The sequence below is a fragment of the Tamandua tetradactyla genome, chromosome 6, assembly GCF_023851605.1.
Source record: "Tamandua tetradactyla isolate mTamTet1 chromosome 6, mTamTet1.pri, whole genome shotgun sequence".
NCBI classification, from domain to species: domain Eukaryota; kingdom Metazoa; phylum Chordata; class Mammalia; order Pilosa; family Myrmecophagidae; genus Tamandua; species Tamandua tetradactyla.
Window position 1 is genome coordinate 5630108 of NC_135332.1, and position 20212 is coordinate 5650319.

At 41.9% G+C, this 20212-nt stretch overlaps 1 protein-coding gene across 1 annotated transcript in view; it reads left to right on the forward strand.

Moving 5' to 3' along the window:
• Nucleotides 1-20212, forward strand: part of MILR1 (mast cell immunoglobulin like receptor 1) — a 27266-nt gene continuing 7054 nt past the window's right edge. The window contains exons 1-8 of the mRNA XM_077163586.1: nt 1-152; nt 242-280; nt 5214-5483; nt 13709-13993; nt 15489-15599; nt 18126-18215; nt 19222-19290; nt 19670-19749. Coding sequence (XP_077019701.1) covers nt 35-152; nt 242-280; nt 5214-5483; nt 13709-13993; nt 15489-15599; nt 18126-18215; nt 19222-19290; nt 19670-19722 — 1035 coding nt within the window. The 5' untranslated portion in view covers nt 1-34 and the 3' untranslated portion in view covers nt 19723-19749. The remainder of the gene's footprint in view (nt 153-241; nt 281-5213; nt 5484-13708; nt 13994-15488; nt 15600-18125; nt 18216-19221; nt 19291-19669; nt 19750-20212) is intronic.

Here is a 20212-nt window from a genome sequence, read left to right on the forward strand (position 1 = left end):
TTCCGTAACTCACTCAAAAGAAGAAGTTCTTGAAATGCCTCACCACAGTTGTGCCACTACGTCTCCTTTACCCTCTTCTCTGACTGTGTTAGGAAGAATGTGCAGCCACTTGAACAAGCTATTCTTTTTGGCCATTTTTTCCCCCGTCACATGTAAGAACCACTTATTTTGAGGTTTGAATCTCCAGACCGAAATGTATTGCAGAAAATGAGTTTTCTCAACCTACCTTTCTGTCTTTCAGTTCAAAAAGCTGCATTGGATTGTAAGACAAGAGTAAATGGTAAGTTTCATTTACTTCTCTCTTACGAAAAACATTTCTATGGAGATGGGGAGATTGTTAGCTTTAAACGCGGTCATTCATGAATAAGTTTTTCTTTGCTTTTAGATGAAGAACCAAAGAGTAAAGTCTTGTCCTTCAGCTTTTGTTTAAAATGAAATGATTTTAGGAAGGTGAGTTGGAGTATTTTTCCTGAGGTTCAGAGACAAAATATTGAGTGCTTTTAAAATGAATGTTGTATTTGTTGTGATTGTTATTGCTTAATTAGAAAACCATAGAAATATATTTTTCTTAAAAGAAAAAAATGAGTAAATTGAAATACTAGCGGCCAATGAAAGGGTGGGGTAAGGGACATGGGATGCGTGAGTTTTTTTGGTTTTTTGTTTCTTTTTCTGGAGTGATGCAAATGTTCTAAAAACCATCGTGGTGATGAATACACAACCATGTGATGATATTGTGAGCCACTGATTGTACACCATGTATGGACTGCATGTGTGTGATTTGTCAATAAGAATATTTTTTTTAAAAAGAAAAAACTCATCAGATAATCTCTGTAAAATAACTCAAACAACACTAAGAATAGACATTGGTAGACAGTTCAACTTTAAAGGGCTTCATGGGTGTACGGTTGAGCAGTGTCAGCCTGGGCACCTGATGCAACGACTTTAAGCTTCATTTATTTCATCTGTGAAATGGGGATAGGAAACACTCCTACCTGGAAGAGTGGTTGCGACGGTCGAATGAGACAATGCATGGTCCCCAGCCGAGTGCCTGGGGTGGAGTGAGCCAGCTGTAGACCTTAGTCAAATTTGTCGCTGCTATTATCATATCAAATGTGAAATTACACCTGTCTCCACTCTCTCTCCCTTCACCCACCTCCAGAGGCAACTACTAACAGTCATTTTCTATGCAATATCATAGCGAACAAACTCGGCTGTGACTTTTCCTTTTATACATAGCAATAGATCTTATACATCTTTCTAGGTGGTACACATAAATATAGCTCATTCTTTTCAACAGCTGCATGATATTTCCGGATATGACTGTGCCATAATTCATTTAGTCATCCCCTTATGTTGTTCTACTTTTTTCTGTTCTTGTTAACACAGCTAAGGCTGCAATAAACTTCGTTGTATGTCATGTGTGAGGGTGTCTCTGTAAAATAAAATCCTAGAAGTGAAAGTCCCAGATCAAAGGGCATGTACCTATTAAAATTTTTTTTTATTAGAGAAGTGGTAGGTATATAGAAAAATACAGAGTTCTTTTATGCTCCTTCTGTTATTTATTAACACCTTATATTAGCGTGACGCATTTGTTACAATTGATGAAAGAAGGTTATTATGATTTACTATTAAGTATAGCCCATAGTTCACAGTAGGGTATTGTTTGTGTTGTACATTCCTACAGTTCTTTTAAATTTTATTCTAGTAATATATGTATTACTATACATATATATATATATAAATTTTCCCTTTTGCCACGTTCAAATACATAATTAAGTGCTGTTACATTCACAATGCGTTGCTATCATCAGCATCAACAAACTTTTCCATCACCCCAAATAGGAACTCTGTACAATTTAAGCACTAACTCAAAGGGCACGTACATTCAGATTGTTACAGATGCTTCTAAGTTGCCCTCCCAGCTCATGGTCACCCAGAGTGTGGGGCAGTTTGAGCTTCCCACACCCTCCCCAACAGTGGGTACAATTTTCTTTTAAAATTGTGCCAATCTGACAAGCGAAAAATATTTCAGTGTTATTTTAACTTGCAGTGACTCATTACTAGTGAAGTTGAGCGTCTTTTCTTGTTTAGTTGCCTGCAAGCTCCGACATTTCTACAAAACGGATATTTAGGGATGGCCGTCTCATGGTAAAGGGAAACTAGGCTTCGCCTTGAAGTTGGGTTTTCAAGTGCAAGACAAAAATAAAAACCTTTGCTTTTATTTATGTTTTAACTGTTTTCTTGTCTTTTAATTTTGCCATAGAGAGGTTTTAATTTGAGGGGGGGAGGGAGCAGGCATCCATTTTCTCAGTCTTTACATTATGGCTCTTAATTTTTGTGTCTTACTTGGAAGACCTTTTCCTACCTAATGATATAAAAATATTTCCCTATATTTCTGGTCTAGTTTGTAAGCTGCTGGAATGCAATATGCCAGAAACGAAACGGCTTTTAAAAAGGTAATTTATTAAGTTGCAAGTGTACAGCTCTAAGGCCATGAAAATGTCTAAATAAAGGCATCAAGGGAAAGATATCTTAACTCCAAAGAAAGGACCAATGACGTTCTGGATTACTCTCTCAGCAGGGAGGACACAGGGTGATGATGTCTGCTAGCTTTCTCTCCTCATTTCATAAGGCTTCCCTGGGCGTTTTCCTTCTCCATCTCCAGTGGTCTCTGGCTGTGTGGCTCTCAAGCTTTTTCCAAAATGGTTCCCTCTTAAAGGACTCCAGTAAGCAACTCCACCTTGAACGGTTGGAGACACATCTCCATGGAAACCATCTAATCAAAAGTTATCACCCACAATTAGGTAGGTCACATCTCCATGGGAACAATAAAAAGGTCCCACCTAGCAATACTGAATGAGAATTAAAGAACATGGCTTTCTTAGGGTACATAATAGCTTCAAACTGGCACAAAATCTCTTTTTTTTTTTTAACATGGACAGGCACCAGGAATCAAACCTGGGTCCTCTGGCATGGCAGGCAAGCATCCTTGCCTGCTGAGCCACCGTGGCCCGCCCTGGCACAAAATCTCTTAATCTTTCACATTAGATTTTCTGATGAGGGCAGTTTTTACATCTTGACATTTTTAAATATTAGAAAACAAACCAGCCATCACAGGCTACTGGGATTATGTCAAAAAGGGCTCAGGAGTCCATTTGAAGAGGATTCCAGTGGCAAAAAAAAGGCAACAGGAATAATAGCTGCAATGGATTGAAATACATCAAAGATGTTTAAATCTATGCACATATAATGATTCTTAAAAGAAAAACATCTCATTGCTCACCTTTGTAAGATTCTAGTGAATCAACTCATTATTTTCAAAACTAGGTAATAAAGGAAAAAAATCAAGCAATTATCCTGCCTTTTCTGTGCAAACTCGACCTTAATGTAACCATATAGTAAACAAGGGCAAGTTTCTCTTTGTACACCTATTCCAGATGATAAATGAAGGAGGAATTATGGAAGTAATGTGTCAGTGTTTTGCAGCCTCTAATGAAACAATGCTTTCAAGCAATTATCGATGATCATCAAAGGTACTAACAAACCAAAAGAGAGATAATAGGACATTAGGTGCTTCCCTATGGAAGTACGTACTACCTCCTAGGATGTATTCTTATCAAGTGTATGCTAATTTGAATCCCATCAACCATCTAGATGTATTTACTGATTTTTTAGAAATATAAGGACAGCAATCATGATATATGAAAGCCTGGGGATATGATCAGCAAAATCCAGATCATAGAAAGCACTACAGAACAAATTGCTCTCTTCAACAAATAAACAAGGGAGGAAAAGAGACGTGGGAGGGTTTACAGATTTAGAAAAAACTTATGAAACATATCAACCAATTGCAAAGGACCACATTTGGATCTAAATTCAAACAAAAGTTTATTTTTTCTTAAAAATCAGACAATATGGGAAAATTTGAACACTAGTAGATATTTGATAATATTTTAAAATACATTTATTTTAGCTGTGATAATGGTATTTTATGTCTACAAAAAGAGTCCTTTAGCAGTACAAACTATCAATATTCTCTAGCCAGAGGTCACCAGGAACACATATGTAGCTGATTAAAGTTGGGTTTATTGGCTTGTTGCAATGAAGGAGAACACATACCATGGAAAACCATGAGACAGCTAAGGAAGAGAGTGTTAGTGTAGGATTTGGATTTGTTTTAGGTGATTTGGAGGAAGATTCAAAGCAGTAGGCTTTGCTCTAGATTGGATACTTGTAAGAAGTGGGAGTAATTCTCTGATTGGGTATCTTAATAATTCTTATCTAAAAGGCAAGGACATAGCAAGGCTAAAGCTTGTGGCTGGTAAAAAAAAAAAAAAGCAGTGGTTGCTCATACTAACCAGTGTAGAGGATGTTTGGCCATCTTGTTGTTTGGACAATGTTCACGTTTTAATCTGTGTCCAGACATAATTATGAAGCAGACTTGGTTTTCTCTTGATCTGTCATAGTCATACAGTGGCCTTGACTAGTGCTGGTGTTTTGTGAAATTGTTTGTGTTCCATTGCGGAATACCAAGGCCTGGCTATGTATGTCAGCTCAGTTCCCAGCTTGGTCAGTTACCAGCTGTCAGGGGCTTATTTTCTTTCTCAATACTGAAAGTTACGAATGATATAATATATAATCTGTAATTTGCATAAAATAGTGGAGAGGTGGGGCAGATGAAACAGAACTGACCCCGAATTGATAATTGTTGAAGCTGAGTGACAGTTACATGGGGGTTCATATACTGTACTCTCTACTATTTTGCTTGAAATTTAAAATGCAAGGTAAATAATGGACAAACCTATAACCATGATAAGTTAAGGGTTCTTAGCATTCTAGTGGACAAAATAAGCTACTGGACATAATGTTTGGTCATAGAACCTGGAACTGCTTTGATATTTCTAAGTCAACATGGTGGGTCTTAAGAGAGTCCACTTCAGGTTCCCACTGGCAACAGAGATAGTGAGCACAAAAGATTTGGCTGGTCAAGCACCATCCATTGCTCTCAGTAATGAGTCTCTGCATGCGCTGAGGCTTCTTCATACACACCAACAGCTGGTCCCGCGATGTCGGCAATAAGTGCCTCACGTAACAACGAGTGCCAAGAGCAGTGTCCTCACCATCTTGACCTACGAAAACGTGGCCAGAAAACTAGTGAGTTATTATCAAAGAACACTAACAAAGACTTTTTGTTTCGTTGCTTTGTTTTTCAGATTTCCCTTCACCGCGTTTGTACTCAAAAACCAGCGAGGTCATAAAGGGTCAAAATGTATCTCTCGTTTGCTTCTTTGAGAACAAATCACTGAATATCACCTACTCCTTGTTTCTGGGTGGGAAACACCTGAGGACCCAGGATGGGAAAGGTGAATCCAAGAATTTTAGCCTAAGGATCTCAGAAGCCCACGATTTGGGACCCTACAAATGCAAAACCCAAGTTTCCGAGTGTTCAAAATATAGTCAAGAGTTTAACTTCACACCTGTAGGTGAGTAGAAGACTTGTTATCTGGAGCCCTGTAATTTGTGGGATTCTTCTCTGTTCCATTAAGGTCACTCCATGACCTTTCTGAGGACTCACTCGAGAGCCTAGAAGGAGTGTCACCAAGATGATATTCTTAATAATTCAATCTTTGCTTTCTGTTTCAAAGACTTAACAAAAGTCCTATATCTCATTTCTAGGTACTTTACGCCACGATTCCCATACAGTAGGTAAAAATTACTTTTTTCTGAAGACTCAAGTAAGAAATCTTGGAATTAGTGTTTGGCCCTGTGGAGAGTGTTTAAAGTCCAGATTTTTCCCTCCCATGTCACCTTGCAGTGATGACCCATGAGATGTCCCACCCACCAGCCCTCCTCCTGCCCAAACACATTTTATTACTTCTGCATGTTTTCCTCCCATCTTTCCACACTGCGCCTCTCATAACCTAGCATTAACGGCCTCAGTTGTAAAAGTCACCTTGATAATGGGCTCCTGGGGGTGCGGGGAGGGCTTTTAGGTGATATGTGTGCATTTTATGTGAATTATTCTAAACGTAGGGGCTCTCACTTCCCTGATCAACTCTTTGAGCTGCTCTCTAGGTCTGTACTGTCCATTCGGAAGTCACTAGCCACCTCAATTAAAATTATAAGAAATAAAAATTCAATTCCTCAGTCTCATGAATCACATTTCAAGTGATTCATAGGTAGCTGGTGGCTGCCATCTTAGGCAAGGCAGATGTAGAACGTTCCATCATCACAGAAAGTTCTACTAGATGCTGCTATTCTAGGTTAATGGCACTTGGCTTTTTAGATTACAACTTTCTCCATAATGTAATGGCATTGATGGATAATTTCCCAGAGAAATGTTCATAAGACCACAGATATAAACTTAACATAAGCCCATGAGTTTTGGGCTCCAGTTTAGAACCTATAATCTTCAGACAATTTTGGACACAAACAGAACAGCAGCCATAATTATAAAAATAGTATGAAGAAGGGGGAAAACCCCACAAACATGGTGCTGGAACATGGTAGATACTGTGAGGACAGTAGCCCAGCTGAGAATATTTTCTAATAGTCAGTCTCCTGCTGAACTGGGAAGCCTGCTATTGTGGAAAGAGTGAAGGAGTGGACATCATTCTACCACTCACTTACTGTGCAACCTTGACTATTCCATTTGAATAAGTAGTAGATACCTCAGTCATCAAGTACTATGAATTGAGAGGGTAAGACAGTATGAACCTAACATTTTCTGGTTTATCTCTGGGTGAGAATTTGAGGCCATGGGGGATGGAAAGTGGTGGAGAGGTTAGGCACTTGCTTGGCAGGGAGAACATCTGATTACCTTTCAAATCATTGAGATTTGGCATTAGACAAGATGGCGGAAGGCAAGACCCACTATTCACGTGGGTCTCCTCCATTTGAATAACATGGGTCCACATCCCTGAAAGGAATAAGTCCAGTCTTGGAGAGTTTATGAACTTAAGGGCTGAGGCTTTAACTCTTCTGATTACATAACCTCAAGCCTTCATTTCCTGAGCATCTGTTTCACAGAAATATAAAATCCTTCTACATCCTGTCTTAGTAAATGTATCAATGCACAAGTTTTCTGTACATAAGTGTCCTGCAATTTGTTGCAGCAAATACACTGTCCTGTAGAACTGTTTTAATAGATTATAAAACTTGTATCATCTTCAGTTAACAGTAGACAACTCAATAGTTGTCTACTGATCTGACTTAACTTTACAAATAATTATGTTGGGTGTTGCCAAGTATTCATCAATGAATGCCTAAGACATGGTCTTCTCTCCAGCCTAATATGGGAAATGAGTCATGCACTCAAATTCATTAATCACTGATTCACTCACCAAATATTTAATGAGTACCCAGATTTGCCACGCCCTGGACATACATTTGTTCCTGCCCTCATGGAACATACAGTCTGGTAGGGAGAAATGGAACCTGTTTTGGTTTGCTAAATGCTTCCAGAATGCAATATACCAGAAATGGAACAGCTTGTAAGAAGGAAATATATTAAGTTACAAGTTTACAGTTCTAAGGCCATAAAGATGTGCAAACTAAGGCATCTAAAGAAAAATACTTTGACTTAAGAAAGGCCAATGTCTACCACATGGGGAGGCATGTAGCTGGTATCTGCTGGTCTGTGCCAATTTGAAACTATTATGTACTCCAGAGAAGGCATGTTTTAATCCTGATCAAATCTCGTGGGGGCAGCCATTCCTTTTAATCCTGATTTAATGTTGTAGGATGGAAAGCCTTTTGATTAGATTATCTCCATGAAGATACGGTACTTCAAATTGTGGGTGTGACCTTTTAATTAGATGGAGATGTGACACCCATTTCAGGTGCATCTTGGTTAGTGTACTAGAGTCCTTTTAAAGAGGAAATATTTTGGAGAAAGCTCAGAGCTAACATAGATGCAGATGTTTGGAGAACAATTGCTTCAGAACTGACAGAGATATGGATGTTTGGAGATGCTTGGAGTGCTGACAGAGAAAGCAAATGCCTAGGCAAGGGCAGAGAGCCCAACAGACATTGACATGTGCCTTTCCATGAGATGCTAAGCAATCCAGAACCTAGAGAGAGCCAAAGAAACACAAGAGATGAAAGCCAGCCCTGAAGAAGCAAAGTTAGGACCCCCACAGAAGCAGAGGCTGAAAGCAATGGAGCTCTGGAGCAAGGGACCAGCAGATACTAGCCATGTGCCTTCCCAGATGACACAGGTATTCTGGACAGCATCAGCCTTTCTTGAGTGAAGGTAACCTCGTATTGGTGCCTTAATTTGGACATCTTCTTCAGTTTTAGAACTATAAACTTATAACTTATTAAATTCCCATTTTAAAAGCCATTCCATTTCTGGTATATTGCATTGTGGCATCTTAGCAAACTAATACAGGGTTCTTGTTCCGAGTTTTGTTGCTTCCAGCTTCTGAAGCCAGTGGTTTCTTCTCTACACATGTGTGGGCCTTCAGTTAGCTCCTCTGGGACACAGCTCTGGCTTCTGGCTTGCTTAGCATCTCGTGGAAAGGCACATGGCGATGTCTGCTGGGCTCTGCATCTCCAAACATCCACGTCTAGGCATCTGCTCCCCTGTTGACACTCCAGGCATCTCCAAATGTCTGTGCCTTTGTCGGCTCTGAAGCAACTATGTTTTCTCCAAAATGTCTCCCCTTTAAAGGACTCCAGTAAACTAATCAAGACCACCTGGAATGGGCAGAGTCAATCTCCATCTCATCAAACAGTCCCACCACAACTGGGTGTGTCACACCTCCATGGAAACAATCCAATCAAAGTTTCCACCCCACAATATTGAATTCAGATTAAAAGAAACATGGCTGTCCCACAAGATTGGATCAGGAAAAAGGACATGACTTTTCTGGGGTACATAGCAGCTTTAAACTGGCACAGAACGCAAGTGCCAAACAAATACGTTCATAATCTCAAATTGTGTTGATTGTTATAAAGGAAAGAAATGGGCACAATGATGTGTAAAAGTAGGGGAGGGGGAAAGGCCACTACTTGGATAGGATAGTTAGTGATGGCCTTTCAAAGGGAGGACACTTAAGCCCTGAAGGATGAGAAGGAGTTAGCTATGAGAAGAGTGGATGTTCTGGTTTGCTAGCTGCCAGAATGCAACATGCCAGAGACAGATTGGCTTTTAATAAAAGGTGATTTATTTTGTTAGTTCTTCAGAGAAAAGGCAGCTAACTTTCCACTGAGGTTCTTTCTTACATGGGAAGGCACAGGATGGTTTTTGCTGGCCTTCTCTCCAGGCCTTTGGGCTCCAACAACTTTCCCCGGGGTGATTTCTTTCTGCATCTCCAAAGGCCTGGGCTGAGCTGCGAGTGGTGAGATGAGGAATGCCGAGCTGCTTAGGCTGTGCTACGTTGCATTCTCTCATTTAAGCACCAGCCAATTAAGTCAAACGTCATTCATTGCAGCAGGCACGCCTCCTAGCTGACTGCAGATGTAATCACCAACAGATGAGGTTCACCTACCATTGGCTCATGTCCACAGCAGCAGAACTAGGTGCCTTCAGCTGGCCAAGTTGACAACTGAATCTAACTACCACAGAGGATAAAGGGCTCTGGTCAGAGGCACAATAGCATGTACAAGGTCTCCAACTTGGGAAATATCTTGGCTGGTTCAAGGATCTAGAAAGTGGCCAGTATGACTGGAGGTCAGGTGAAGAGAGAGTGACCCAAAATGAGGTTGGAGAAGGGGTCAGGGGCACATTCAGGAGAGGCTTTGACCATGGGAGTTTAGGCTCTATTCCGTGTGCAAGTGGGGATGTGGGGGGAGTATCAAGACCTAATTCACCATCCTTGAAGTTAATTCATTCTATGGGGAGTGAAAGGTGGGAAAGGCATGAGGGTAGAAGTTGGTGGTGGTAAGGGTTGGCTGGGAAGCTCTCAAAGTTATCCTATAGAAAAACAAAGGTGCTTGGGCAAGAGTGGTGGCAGTGGGGATGGACTGATGTGGATGGAGTCAAGATATATTTTGGAGAAAAGCCAACAGAACTTGCTGATGGAGGAGGGTAGGTAGAAAATGCTCATTTTCCATAAATAGTTAGTTTTGGAATATAAAAGATTTGAATACATGGGAGTTTATTGAATATTTATTGAATTAATAAATGTTGAATTATTGAATAATATGGGAGTTAATGTTTTGGGGTGCAATAAAAAATAAAATGAACTGCCTGGATCAATGTTCACAAACTCAGGTATCTGCAGGGGCCTAGAAGGATGCATAAATGAAGGAAGCTAGCTCAGTGAAGATTTCAACTTGCCAGATGGATGGACCCATGCTAACAAAATGAGACTTAATAGGGACGTGCGCAGTCCCACTCTTAGGTTAAAAAATCCGCAAAGACAAAATTACAGATACATTTACTGTCTGACAATCCCTCTCATAGATTCTTCAAAATCCATCCATGTTGTAGCATGTATCAGAGCTTCATTTTTATGGCTGAATAATATTCCACTGTATGTGTATGCCATGTATCTACACATGGGTTTCTTCCACTTTTTGGCAATTGTGAATAATGCTGCTATGAACATTGGTATAGGATATCTTTCTAAGTCCCTGCTTTCAATTCTTTTGGGTATATACCTAGATGTGGGGTTTCCGGGTCAAATGGTAATTCTTTTCTTAACTTTCTGAGGAACTACCAAACTGTTTCCCACCGTGGCTACACCATTTTACATTCCCACCAATAGTGCCTGAGGATTCCTATTTCTCCACATCCTCTCCAACACTTGTTATTTTCCTTTTTATAAATAATAGCTGTTCTAGTGGATGTGAGGTGGCATCTCATTGTGGTTTAGAGTCACATTTCCCTAATAACTAATAATGTGGTACATCTTTTCACGTAATTTTTGGCTGTTTGTATATCTTCTTTGTAGAAATATCTATTCAAGCCCTTGGCCCATTTTTTAAAAACATGTTTTACTGTGCAATATAACATATATACAAAAAAGCAATAATTTTCAAAATACATTGTAACAAGTAGATATAGAACAGATTTCAGAGTTTGGTATGGGTTGCACAATTATAGGTTTTTCCTTCTAGCTGCCCCAAGAGACTGGAGACTAAAAGAAATATCAATATAGTGATTCAGCATTCACGCTCATTTGTTAAATCCTATCTTCTCTGTTATAAATTCTCCTTCTCCTTTGATCATCCTCCCAATCTTTAGGGCTATTTTTCATGTTGGAAAGGGGTGTCAATAATATGGGATAGGGGATGGAACTAGTTGAAGTTTCTGGAGAGGCTGTCTCCTCTGGGTTTCAGGACTTATCTGACCTAGGAACCCATCTGGAGGTTGTAGGTTTCGGGAAAGTAATCATAGTGCATGGAACCTTTGTAGAATCTCAGTTTAAGCCCTACATATTCTTAAGGGTTCACAGGAGTGATGTTGGTTGGGGTTTGGCAAACCATGGCAATTAGCAATATCCAGCTCAAGGTTGCATAAGAGTAGCCTCTTGACTTTATTTGAACTCTCTTAGCCATTGATACCTTATTTTGTTACATTTCTTTTCCCTTTTTGGTCAGGAAAGTATTGTCAATCCCATGGAGACAGGGCCAGGCTCATCCCTGGGAGTCATGTCCCACGTTGCCAGGAGGGGGGGGACTTTCACCCGTGAATGTCATGTCCCATGTAGAGGGGAGGGTAATGATTTTACTTGCAGAGTTGGCCTTGGCCCATTTTTAAATCAGGTAGTTTGTTTTTTTGTTGTTGAGTTGAATGATTTCTTTATATATTTTGGATATTAACCCTTAGCAGATACATATTGAAAAATTTCTCCCATTCTTTAGGTTGTCTTTTCACTTTCTTGATAATATCCTTTGATGCGTAAAAGTTTTTAATTTTGATGAGGTACAACTTATTTATTTTTTCTTTTGTGGCTCATACTTGTGTTACAAAGTCTAAGAACCCATTGTCTAACACAGGTGCTAATGGTATTACTTTCTGTTTTCTCCCAGGAATTTTATAGTTTCAGTTTGTATATTTAGATCTTTAGTCTATTGTCTATTATATTTTAAGCTGCACAAACACAAAAGCAGTTTGTGTGAAAAAAGAAAAAAAACAAGCATGCTGATGGTTTTTTTAGTTTACGGTAGCCTGTATATAATGTGTTCACATTTCAGAGGTCTGAGGCCAGTTTCTGCACCACTGACAAGCAGAAGAATCTGGGGAAATAAATTTGATTTCTTTTTCATGATTCCTGAAAATTACAGAAGGTAGATTTCAATTCCGTAGAAGACTGTTCTAGTGGTGCTACCCCCAAGTGAAATTGTTTTCTGAGCCCTCCATCACTGGAGGATAATGGCATCACTGGGTGCCATTGTCACAGGGATTCCTGCTCAGGAGAGGGATGGAGTGAGGAAATTCTAAATTCTTTACTAAGATTTGGTGATATACTTTAGGCCCTTTTTCTCATTATTTTATGCCAAATTGATACTGTAAAAAAAAAAGTGTGGGCTCTTAGGTTGGTCTTGGCACTGCCATTTGCTGGCTGTGTGACCTTGGACAAGTTACTTAACCTCTCTGAAGTATGGTTAGCTCATCTGAGGGAAGGGCATGATACCATCACCTTGTCGCACTGTTGCGAAGTTGAAATGAGATAATGTGAGTCGCATTCCTGGTACATTATGGTCAACAACTATCCTTCCCTATGAAACTGTTTAATTATTAAATCATATAATGAATCACATAGCTGGATTTTCCCATGAAATAGGGTGTGATCTGTCAGAGTATACCAAACCCACAAGTTTCCTCTTGTGATATACCCTTGAATCATCAGGGTCACTTCCTGATTTTTTGGAGGAAGTGAAAGGTAACTGCAAGTATCTACTAAATGAAGATATGGTCAGGAAAAAATGATATTCTTAGATTTCTTTGTTTAAATTAAAAAAAAAAACTGTAGCCTTGTAAGGATTGATAATAAAAGTATGTCGCAACTTCCTACTTGGAACTGGATCCCTGACAAAATGGCACTCACTATCCGCGCTAACGAGATGGTGAATTCCAACGAGAGGAAGCATGTGCCTGATTCCTCAGCACAGAGAGACCCTCTTCCCCTGCTGGGATCCCTCAGCACCCGGCTCAGGCCACTAGCTGGTGTTAGTGACACATGTGTCTGATTTTCCCACCGGGCCACCAGCATCTTCACTTTGCAGAAAGGGTGCCATTCATCTTTGGATCAACATTTGTGGGCTGAGCGAACCCGCTCTGCTTATCCCTTTGTCTTAGTTTCCTAGGGCTGTTGGAACAAAGAACCACAAACCAGTTGGCTTAAGACAACAGACATCTGTTCTGTCACAGTTCTGGAGGCACGGTCTGAAATCTAGGTGTCGGCAGGGTCGTGCTGCCTTGGAAGACCAGGGGAAAGTCTGTCCCACCCTCTCCTGGCTTGTGGCGGTGGGTGGCTGGCCATCCACAGAGCTCTCAGCCTGATCGTCACACAGCGCTCTGCCCAGGTCTCTCTGTCCCTATTCACGTTTCCTCTCCTTATAAGGATAGCAGTCATACTAGATTAAGGACCCACCCTACTCTGGGTGAAGTAACTGGCGTAATTCCCTCTGTAAAAACTCTATCCCCAAATAAGTTCACATTCTGAGATACTGGGGGTGTAGACTTCAGTGTATCTTTTGGGGGGGACCCAATTCAATCCGTAACAGCCTTTAACATACTCTTTCACCTTCCTAGACCCAGTGGACACCCCTGTGCTGGAAATTAGTGTCATTCAAGCAGGAACAGACCGACATATCACACTACGCTGCATCTCGCACAGGGGCTCGCTGCCCATCAATTATACTTTCTTTGAAAAAAACGTCACCATATCACCAGCTATTTCCAAGGATAGAAGGGTGCATGCTGAATTTAACTTCACCAAGAAGACCACTGGAAATGTGCAAGAGTACAGGTGTGAAGCTAAAAACAGGTTGCCCAACAATACAAAATACAGCCCACCTGTCCCCATGCCCCTAACAGGTAAGAACTACCTGAGTTACGTTTTCCTCTAAACAGGGAAACTTCCAGAAGCTGCAAATCCTTCTCAGTCCACCATTCCTCACTTTGGCCACCTGTTTGCAAACACCTGCCCTCTGGGAGGTCCACACGGATACCGGGTGGGCTTGCTTTCTGCCACAAAGTCACCGTAGAAAAGCCTGGAAGCCAGAGCAGGAAGGGGACTTGCAGTGAGATTTCCTGAACCATCCCTATTGCCTGCTCTGCCCTTCCAACCCCCAGGTTTTAAGCAGCCACAGTGGAATTTGCATTGGTCTTGGAGCTGCCAGGTCACTTGTTTTTTTGCTTTCTTACCTTTTTTTTTTTTTTGACTTCTGGTTACCTGTGCCAGCCTGCTGGGCTGTTATTGCCCCACTGCTAAGGTCTGGTGAGCCTGAACTCCCAGCACTGCCCTTAGCCTACAAGGGGTTCCCTCTGCCAGAGCCCTGGATTTTGGGGTGCACTGCTCTGGCACTTCTGGGCCATGCATCTTCCTCTGGGATAAGGAGTCGGGGCCCTCAGGGGTGTGCCCACCTGGACTCTAGAGCCCTGCTTCTCTACACCACACACCATGACCTGGGCTCGAACTCCCTACACAATCAGACCCAAACTGACTTCTTGGGCCTGCACTATTCTCTTCCCTCCCCAGGGTAGCTGGGGGTGCACGCATGTGCTGGTGAGAGCCTGGGTGGGACCTGCAGGCTGGGGTTGGCTCTCCCCAAGCTGCCCTGCTCTGGTGTAGAACTCTGCAGAGTCTGAGAATTCTGGATTCAAATCTGGCCTTCCAGATGCTTATGAAGGTGTAGTTGTCGAGGCAGGAGAAAGGTAGAATGAAAATGGAGGACACCCTTGGGCATTGAGCACTTCACCCAGCCTCGTATTCAGAATTACAAAACCAGCACCCAGTGGCATGCGGTAAGTTCTAACAAGTGAGGTAGCCTGTCGGAGTCAGGCCCTGGAGTCAGGTTTTTGACTACGCATTCCAGCCCTTCTGTTGACTTGCTTTGTGACCTTAGGAAAGTCACTTAACCTTTCTTAGCCTCACTTTCCTCATCTGTGAAAGGGGAATGATCCCAATGAGATTAAATAAAGCAACACAGGCCAAGTGCTTAGCATAATGCCTGTGTGTAATTAATACTCATAAATGGCCACTGTTTGGGTGACACAAATCGTGCCAGTGTAGCCAAGCCTTTTTGATGGTTACGACCCAGTAACTGGGCTATTAAATACTGTGCTGATTTGTCTCTCATGTAGGGCCCCTTTATGGGAGACATACTTGGTCATATATATTGGGAATCTCATTGACTAACATGTTCACTCTTAAGAGTGGTGTGTGTCTATTACAGCTTGGGGATGAGAGAGAACACAGCCTCGTGGTTACCTTGGGAAGCAGCCGTGCCTGCCCTTTCATTAACACTCAGCAGTTCAAAGTCATTCGAAAAGGAAGCTAAGTAGTGAACAGTGATGCTCTCTCTTTCAGGTGAAGACAGCTGTCCCCTCTGCCTGCAGCTGCTGCTTCCAGGGTTATTCTTTGTGATAGTCATAATAACCCTAGTTCTGATATTTTGGATACTACCAAAATACAAAGCAAGTAAGTTCTTTAGGAGCTTGAGTATTGTCCCCCACATGGGTGGTGGGTACGGACAGCAGGGGCAGGAGTGATGTATTGGTTTGCTCAAGCTGCCAGAATGCAATATACTAGAAATAGTACAGCTTTTAAAAAGGGAATTTATTATGCTACAAGTTTATAGTTCTAAGGTTGTGAGAATGTCCAAATTGAGGCAGCAACAAGAGGTTACCTTCATTCAAGAAAGGCCAATACCATCTGGAACACCTCTGTTAGCTGGGAAGGCACGTGGCTGGTCCCTTGTTCCTGGGTCCACTGTTTTCAGCCTCTGTTTCCTGTGGTTTCCTTTCTAAGCATCTGTGGGACTTCACTTAGTTCCTCTGGAATACAACTCTGGGTTCTGGCTGGCTTAGCGTCTCATGGGAAGGCACATGGTGACATCTGTCGGGCTCTCCCTGTGTTTAGGCACCTGCTCTCTCTGTCAGCTCTCCAAGCATCTCCAGATATCTGTATCTCTGTCACATCTGAAGCTACTGTACTCCAAGCATCTGCATCTGAGGCTTCTTCAAAATGTGTCCCCTTTTAAAGGACTCTAGTGAATGAATCAAGACCCACCTTGAATGGGTGGAGTCACGTCTTCATCTAATTAAAAGGTCACACCCACAATTGGGTGCATCACCTCATCATGGAGATAATCTAATCGGAAGTTTCCATCCTGTGATATTGAATCAGGATTAAAAGAAATGGCTGTCCCCACAAGATTGGGTCAGGATTAAAACATGGCTTTTCTGTGGTACATAGTACTTTCAAACCAGCACAGAAGGGAAAGGGGAATCAGAAATCGGATGGGAAGAAAATGAAAAGAGGAAGAAAAGACCAGAAAGGGGAGGGCAGATGAAATAGAATTTCTCAACAGTTCAGGCATAGTGTAGTGCTCATTTCTCCAGAGAAAGTCTTTTCCTGTTTAGATCACAAGCTGCGCTGGCTTTGTGGGCATGCAGCCTGTGTATTGCACTGGACCCGTGCCACTCTTATTTAATGCTTCGCCGTCATGATCTTGAAACTCTTAATTATTTTTTAAGAGCGGGCCCTGCATTTTCATTTTTCACAGGGCCCCAGAAATTACGTAGCCAGTTGTTTTAGTCTGCTAAAGTTGCTGAAATGCAATATACCAAAACTGGGTTGGCTTTCACAATGGGGATTTACTAATTTGCAAGTGTACAGTTCTGGGACCATTGAAAATGTCCCATAACGGCATCACTAAGACGACACGTGGACTCCTCTGTCAGATGGCAAGGCACATGGCGGCATCTGCTCGTCTCTCCCTTCTGCTCCAGGCTTCGTTGCTTTCAGCTTCTGGCTGCTCGTCTGTGGCTCTCTCTCTGAGCTTCTGTCTTTCCGTCTTCTGTGTCTTTCTCTGTTTTTTTATCCTCTTGTAAAGAACTCCATTAAAAGGATTAAACCCTCTTGTGGCATGTTTCCACTGAAATAACTCAATCAAAAGCTCACACCCACAGTAAGTCTACACCCACAGGAACAGATTAGCTTTAAGAACATGATCTTCGGTGGCTCATTCAGCTTCAAACTACCACACCAGTCCTGATTGCAAGCACCTCCGAGGCAAGAGCCTTGCCCCTGTTTGTCAGCATCCTTGCTCGGCCTAACACTTAGAGGGAGCTCAGCATCTGAAGACAGAAGCAGCAGCATCCCTTGCTTGCCCACCTCAAGTGGGTATCCGGCAGGAAACATCTGTCCTCAATGTCCTGAGCAGAAGCCTGGGTTCTGCTTTTCACTACTCTTGTCTTATGACCACCTCTGGTTAAGATCTCAAATTGCCCTTTCAACTAGCACACAAGTAGGAGGAAAATCAAGATTTGCACAAAAGATAATTTGCGTCTAGCCACTGCCACTAGCGAGCAAGCCAAGAGGTGCTGGGCAGCCTCCTGTGCCTCTCTGAGCCTCAGCACCCTGACCTGTCCCATGGGGCCATGAGAGGTACTGTCAGAAACAGCAAGGGAACTAAGGGATAAATGTCAGGCTGCTGTGCCGCTATCTCTAACTAGAGAGTCATAGTTCAGCTAAGTTGACATAAAACTTGAAAATAGATGAACAAATGTATGCATCTCATGCATTTCTGAAACTTCTCTCTCCTGCCTACAAAAAGCCCAGAATCCTGCCAAAGTGAAATTAATGTTCTTGATCCCTGGCCTGGGATGGACGTAATTCTTAGCTGTTATCCCTTGCAAATGTCACAAAGCTTTTTATCGACTCTTCTCTTCCTCAAAGGACAGACAATGTGTCTGACTCTCTCAAGAGTAATCTGAAAGCCAAAGGATGCTACTCACAGAGCCAGGAGAATAAAATGTAAGGGCTTATGGCTTGGAGGAGTGAATGCTTTAGATCCCTTGCCACGTCCATGGTTAGCCTTCATTCGACAACAGTCTAGCCATTGGAGCAGGTTGATCTTTTTTCCTTCCCAGAACTTTGGGAAATTCAACGCTTGGCTGAATTGATTTAATGTGCTTAATGATTGTGTGCCAATTTACACAGGAAAAGCTATGAGAGCCCATGAGCCCAAGAACTGTGGAGATACACCCATGGAAACTGTAGAATATGCAAATATCTGTACAAATCAAAAAGGTAAGATAAGTTTGTGGGGCTTTTGGTTGGTTTTGTTGGGTGGTTGGTTTCAGAGTTGTTGTTGTTTTTAAGATAATATAGACATGGGTAAAAAGTTGAACAAAAGGAAGAGCACGCAATGTCTTCCTCCTATCCCTGACTTCCAGGGCAACAACCTGTTTTTTATATCATTCCACTGATATTCTGTGAGTATGCTCATGTCTAAACAAGTAGCACACTTGATTATTTCACCCAACAGTATACCTTGGAGATTTTTTATTAGTGGGCCTGTGCTGCTGCAAGTACAGGAATTATTGGCTGACAGTTTTGGAGACTAAAGCTGTGGTCATACTTGCTCCAGAGTCTATAGCATTCTACTAGTGGCAGGATGTCTGCCTCTGTTACATGGCCATGTGTCTCTCTCGATTTCTTCCTGTGGCTTCTACGTCCATAGCCAATTTCCTTTGCTTCTAAAGACTCCATTCACACAGGACTAAGGCCCACTCTCATTCAGCTTGGCCTCACCTTAACTAATTTTCATCATCAAAGATCCTGTTTATAAATAGGTTCACATCTACGAGACCAGGGGTTAGGACTTGTCTTGTGAAGAACATGATTCAACCTCCAGCCTATCAGTTTGGAGAGATTCCAGAGTCCTTGACGGTCCCTTCTTAAAGCAGACATGGTGCACGGCCTTATAGGAAGGGAGACCCAGGGCCTTGGCTAATGAAAACATCCCCACCAACCTTGGCTGGGCATTGACCACATTCCAGGAGCAGTGCTAAGCAACTCACCTGCCCTGCCTGATGCAAACACACTAACTCCCCAGCCCTGTCATTCCCATCTTTCGGGTGAGGGGACTGTGCTAGGCTTGGAGTCAAGGCAGTCTGTGCAAGATGGTAAGAGCTCTCCGCTAAGTCCAGAGGCCACACGCCATTGTGAGGGCAGTTGGCTGAGCCACCTCTGTTATCAGGCCAGAGATTCTGATTATTGGCCCAATAACTCCTACTCCTTGTCTTTTGAACAGGGACTGACCACTCCTGGGAGCTACATTACTCTTCCCCCATGGTTGGAAAGGCGGCACCTAGAGCGCACGGTGAGACACGGGGGTGGGACAGGACATGCTGATGAAATGAGACGAGGATCCTTGGGAGGTCACGGTAACCCCATGCTTCAGGCTCCCAAGGATGGGGAGGATGAGAGCAACGTGTCCATTCCAGAAAACCAACAGCAGCTGACACCTCAGCTCCTAACAGCCGTCATCAGGGGAGGGCGGGGTGCAGGCGTCCCGTAAGACATTCAGAGAGGAGGATGCAGGGTCGCTACTAAAACGTAGTCCAGGAAGAACCAGTTAATATTTAGTCTGTCAGGCCATCCAGCCCATAGAAATGGTTTTGTTTGTTTGCTGGTTTTTGTAGAGCTGCTCTGGGCACACATCCTAAACTGACTGAATTATCCTCCCTCTTACATTTCAGAAGCTTGTAATGATGATAAAACAGCATATGTATATTCTGAAGTTGTCTTCTGAAATTTAAAGAAACAAACTACATCTCGGGTAAGATGTATATATAATACATCTTATGTATATATGTATAATGTGTGTATATATATATATATATATATATATATATATATATAAAGATGATTTACGTAGAAAAAGACAATTTGATTGATACTTAAAAAGTTCTAATCTGGTTACCCAAAGTGAATCACTATTTTCCATGTTTAACACTAGTCTTTTGGCCCATTTGGGTGCATCCAATCCTGCCATCAGAAAGCAGTTTTGTCAGCTGGGATCTCACTGGTGACAGTTTTAAATGCTTTTGTGATTATGCCTGGACTGTCTCATTGCCACATCATTTTTTATGTATTAAAAAGATATGCAAAAAAAAAAAAAAAAAAAAAAAAAAAGATATGCAATTTTATGCATTAATTATAAATTAAGGATTTTTAAATTCTCGTAAAATACATATCACATCTAATTTACCACTGTAACTATCTTAAAGTGTGTAATTCAG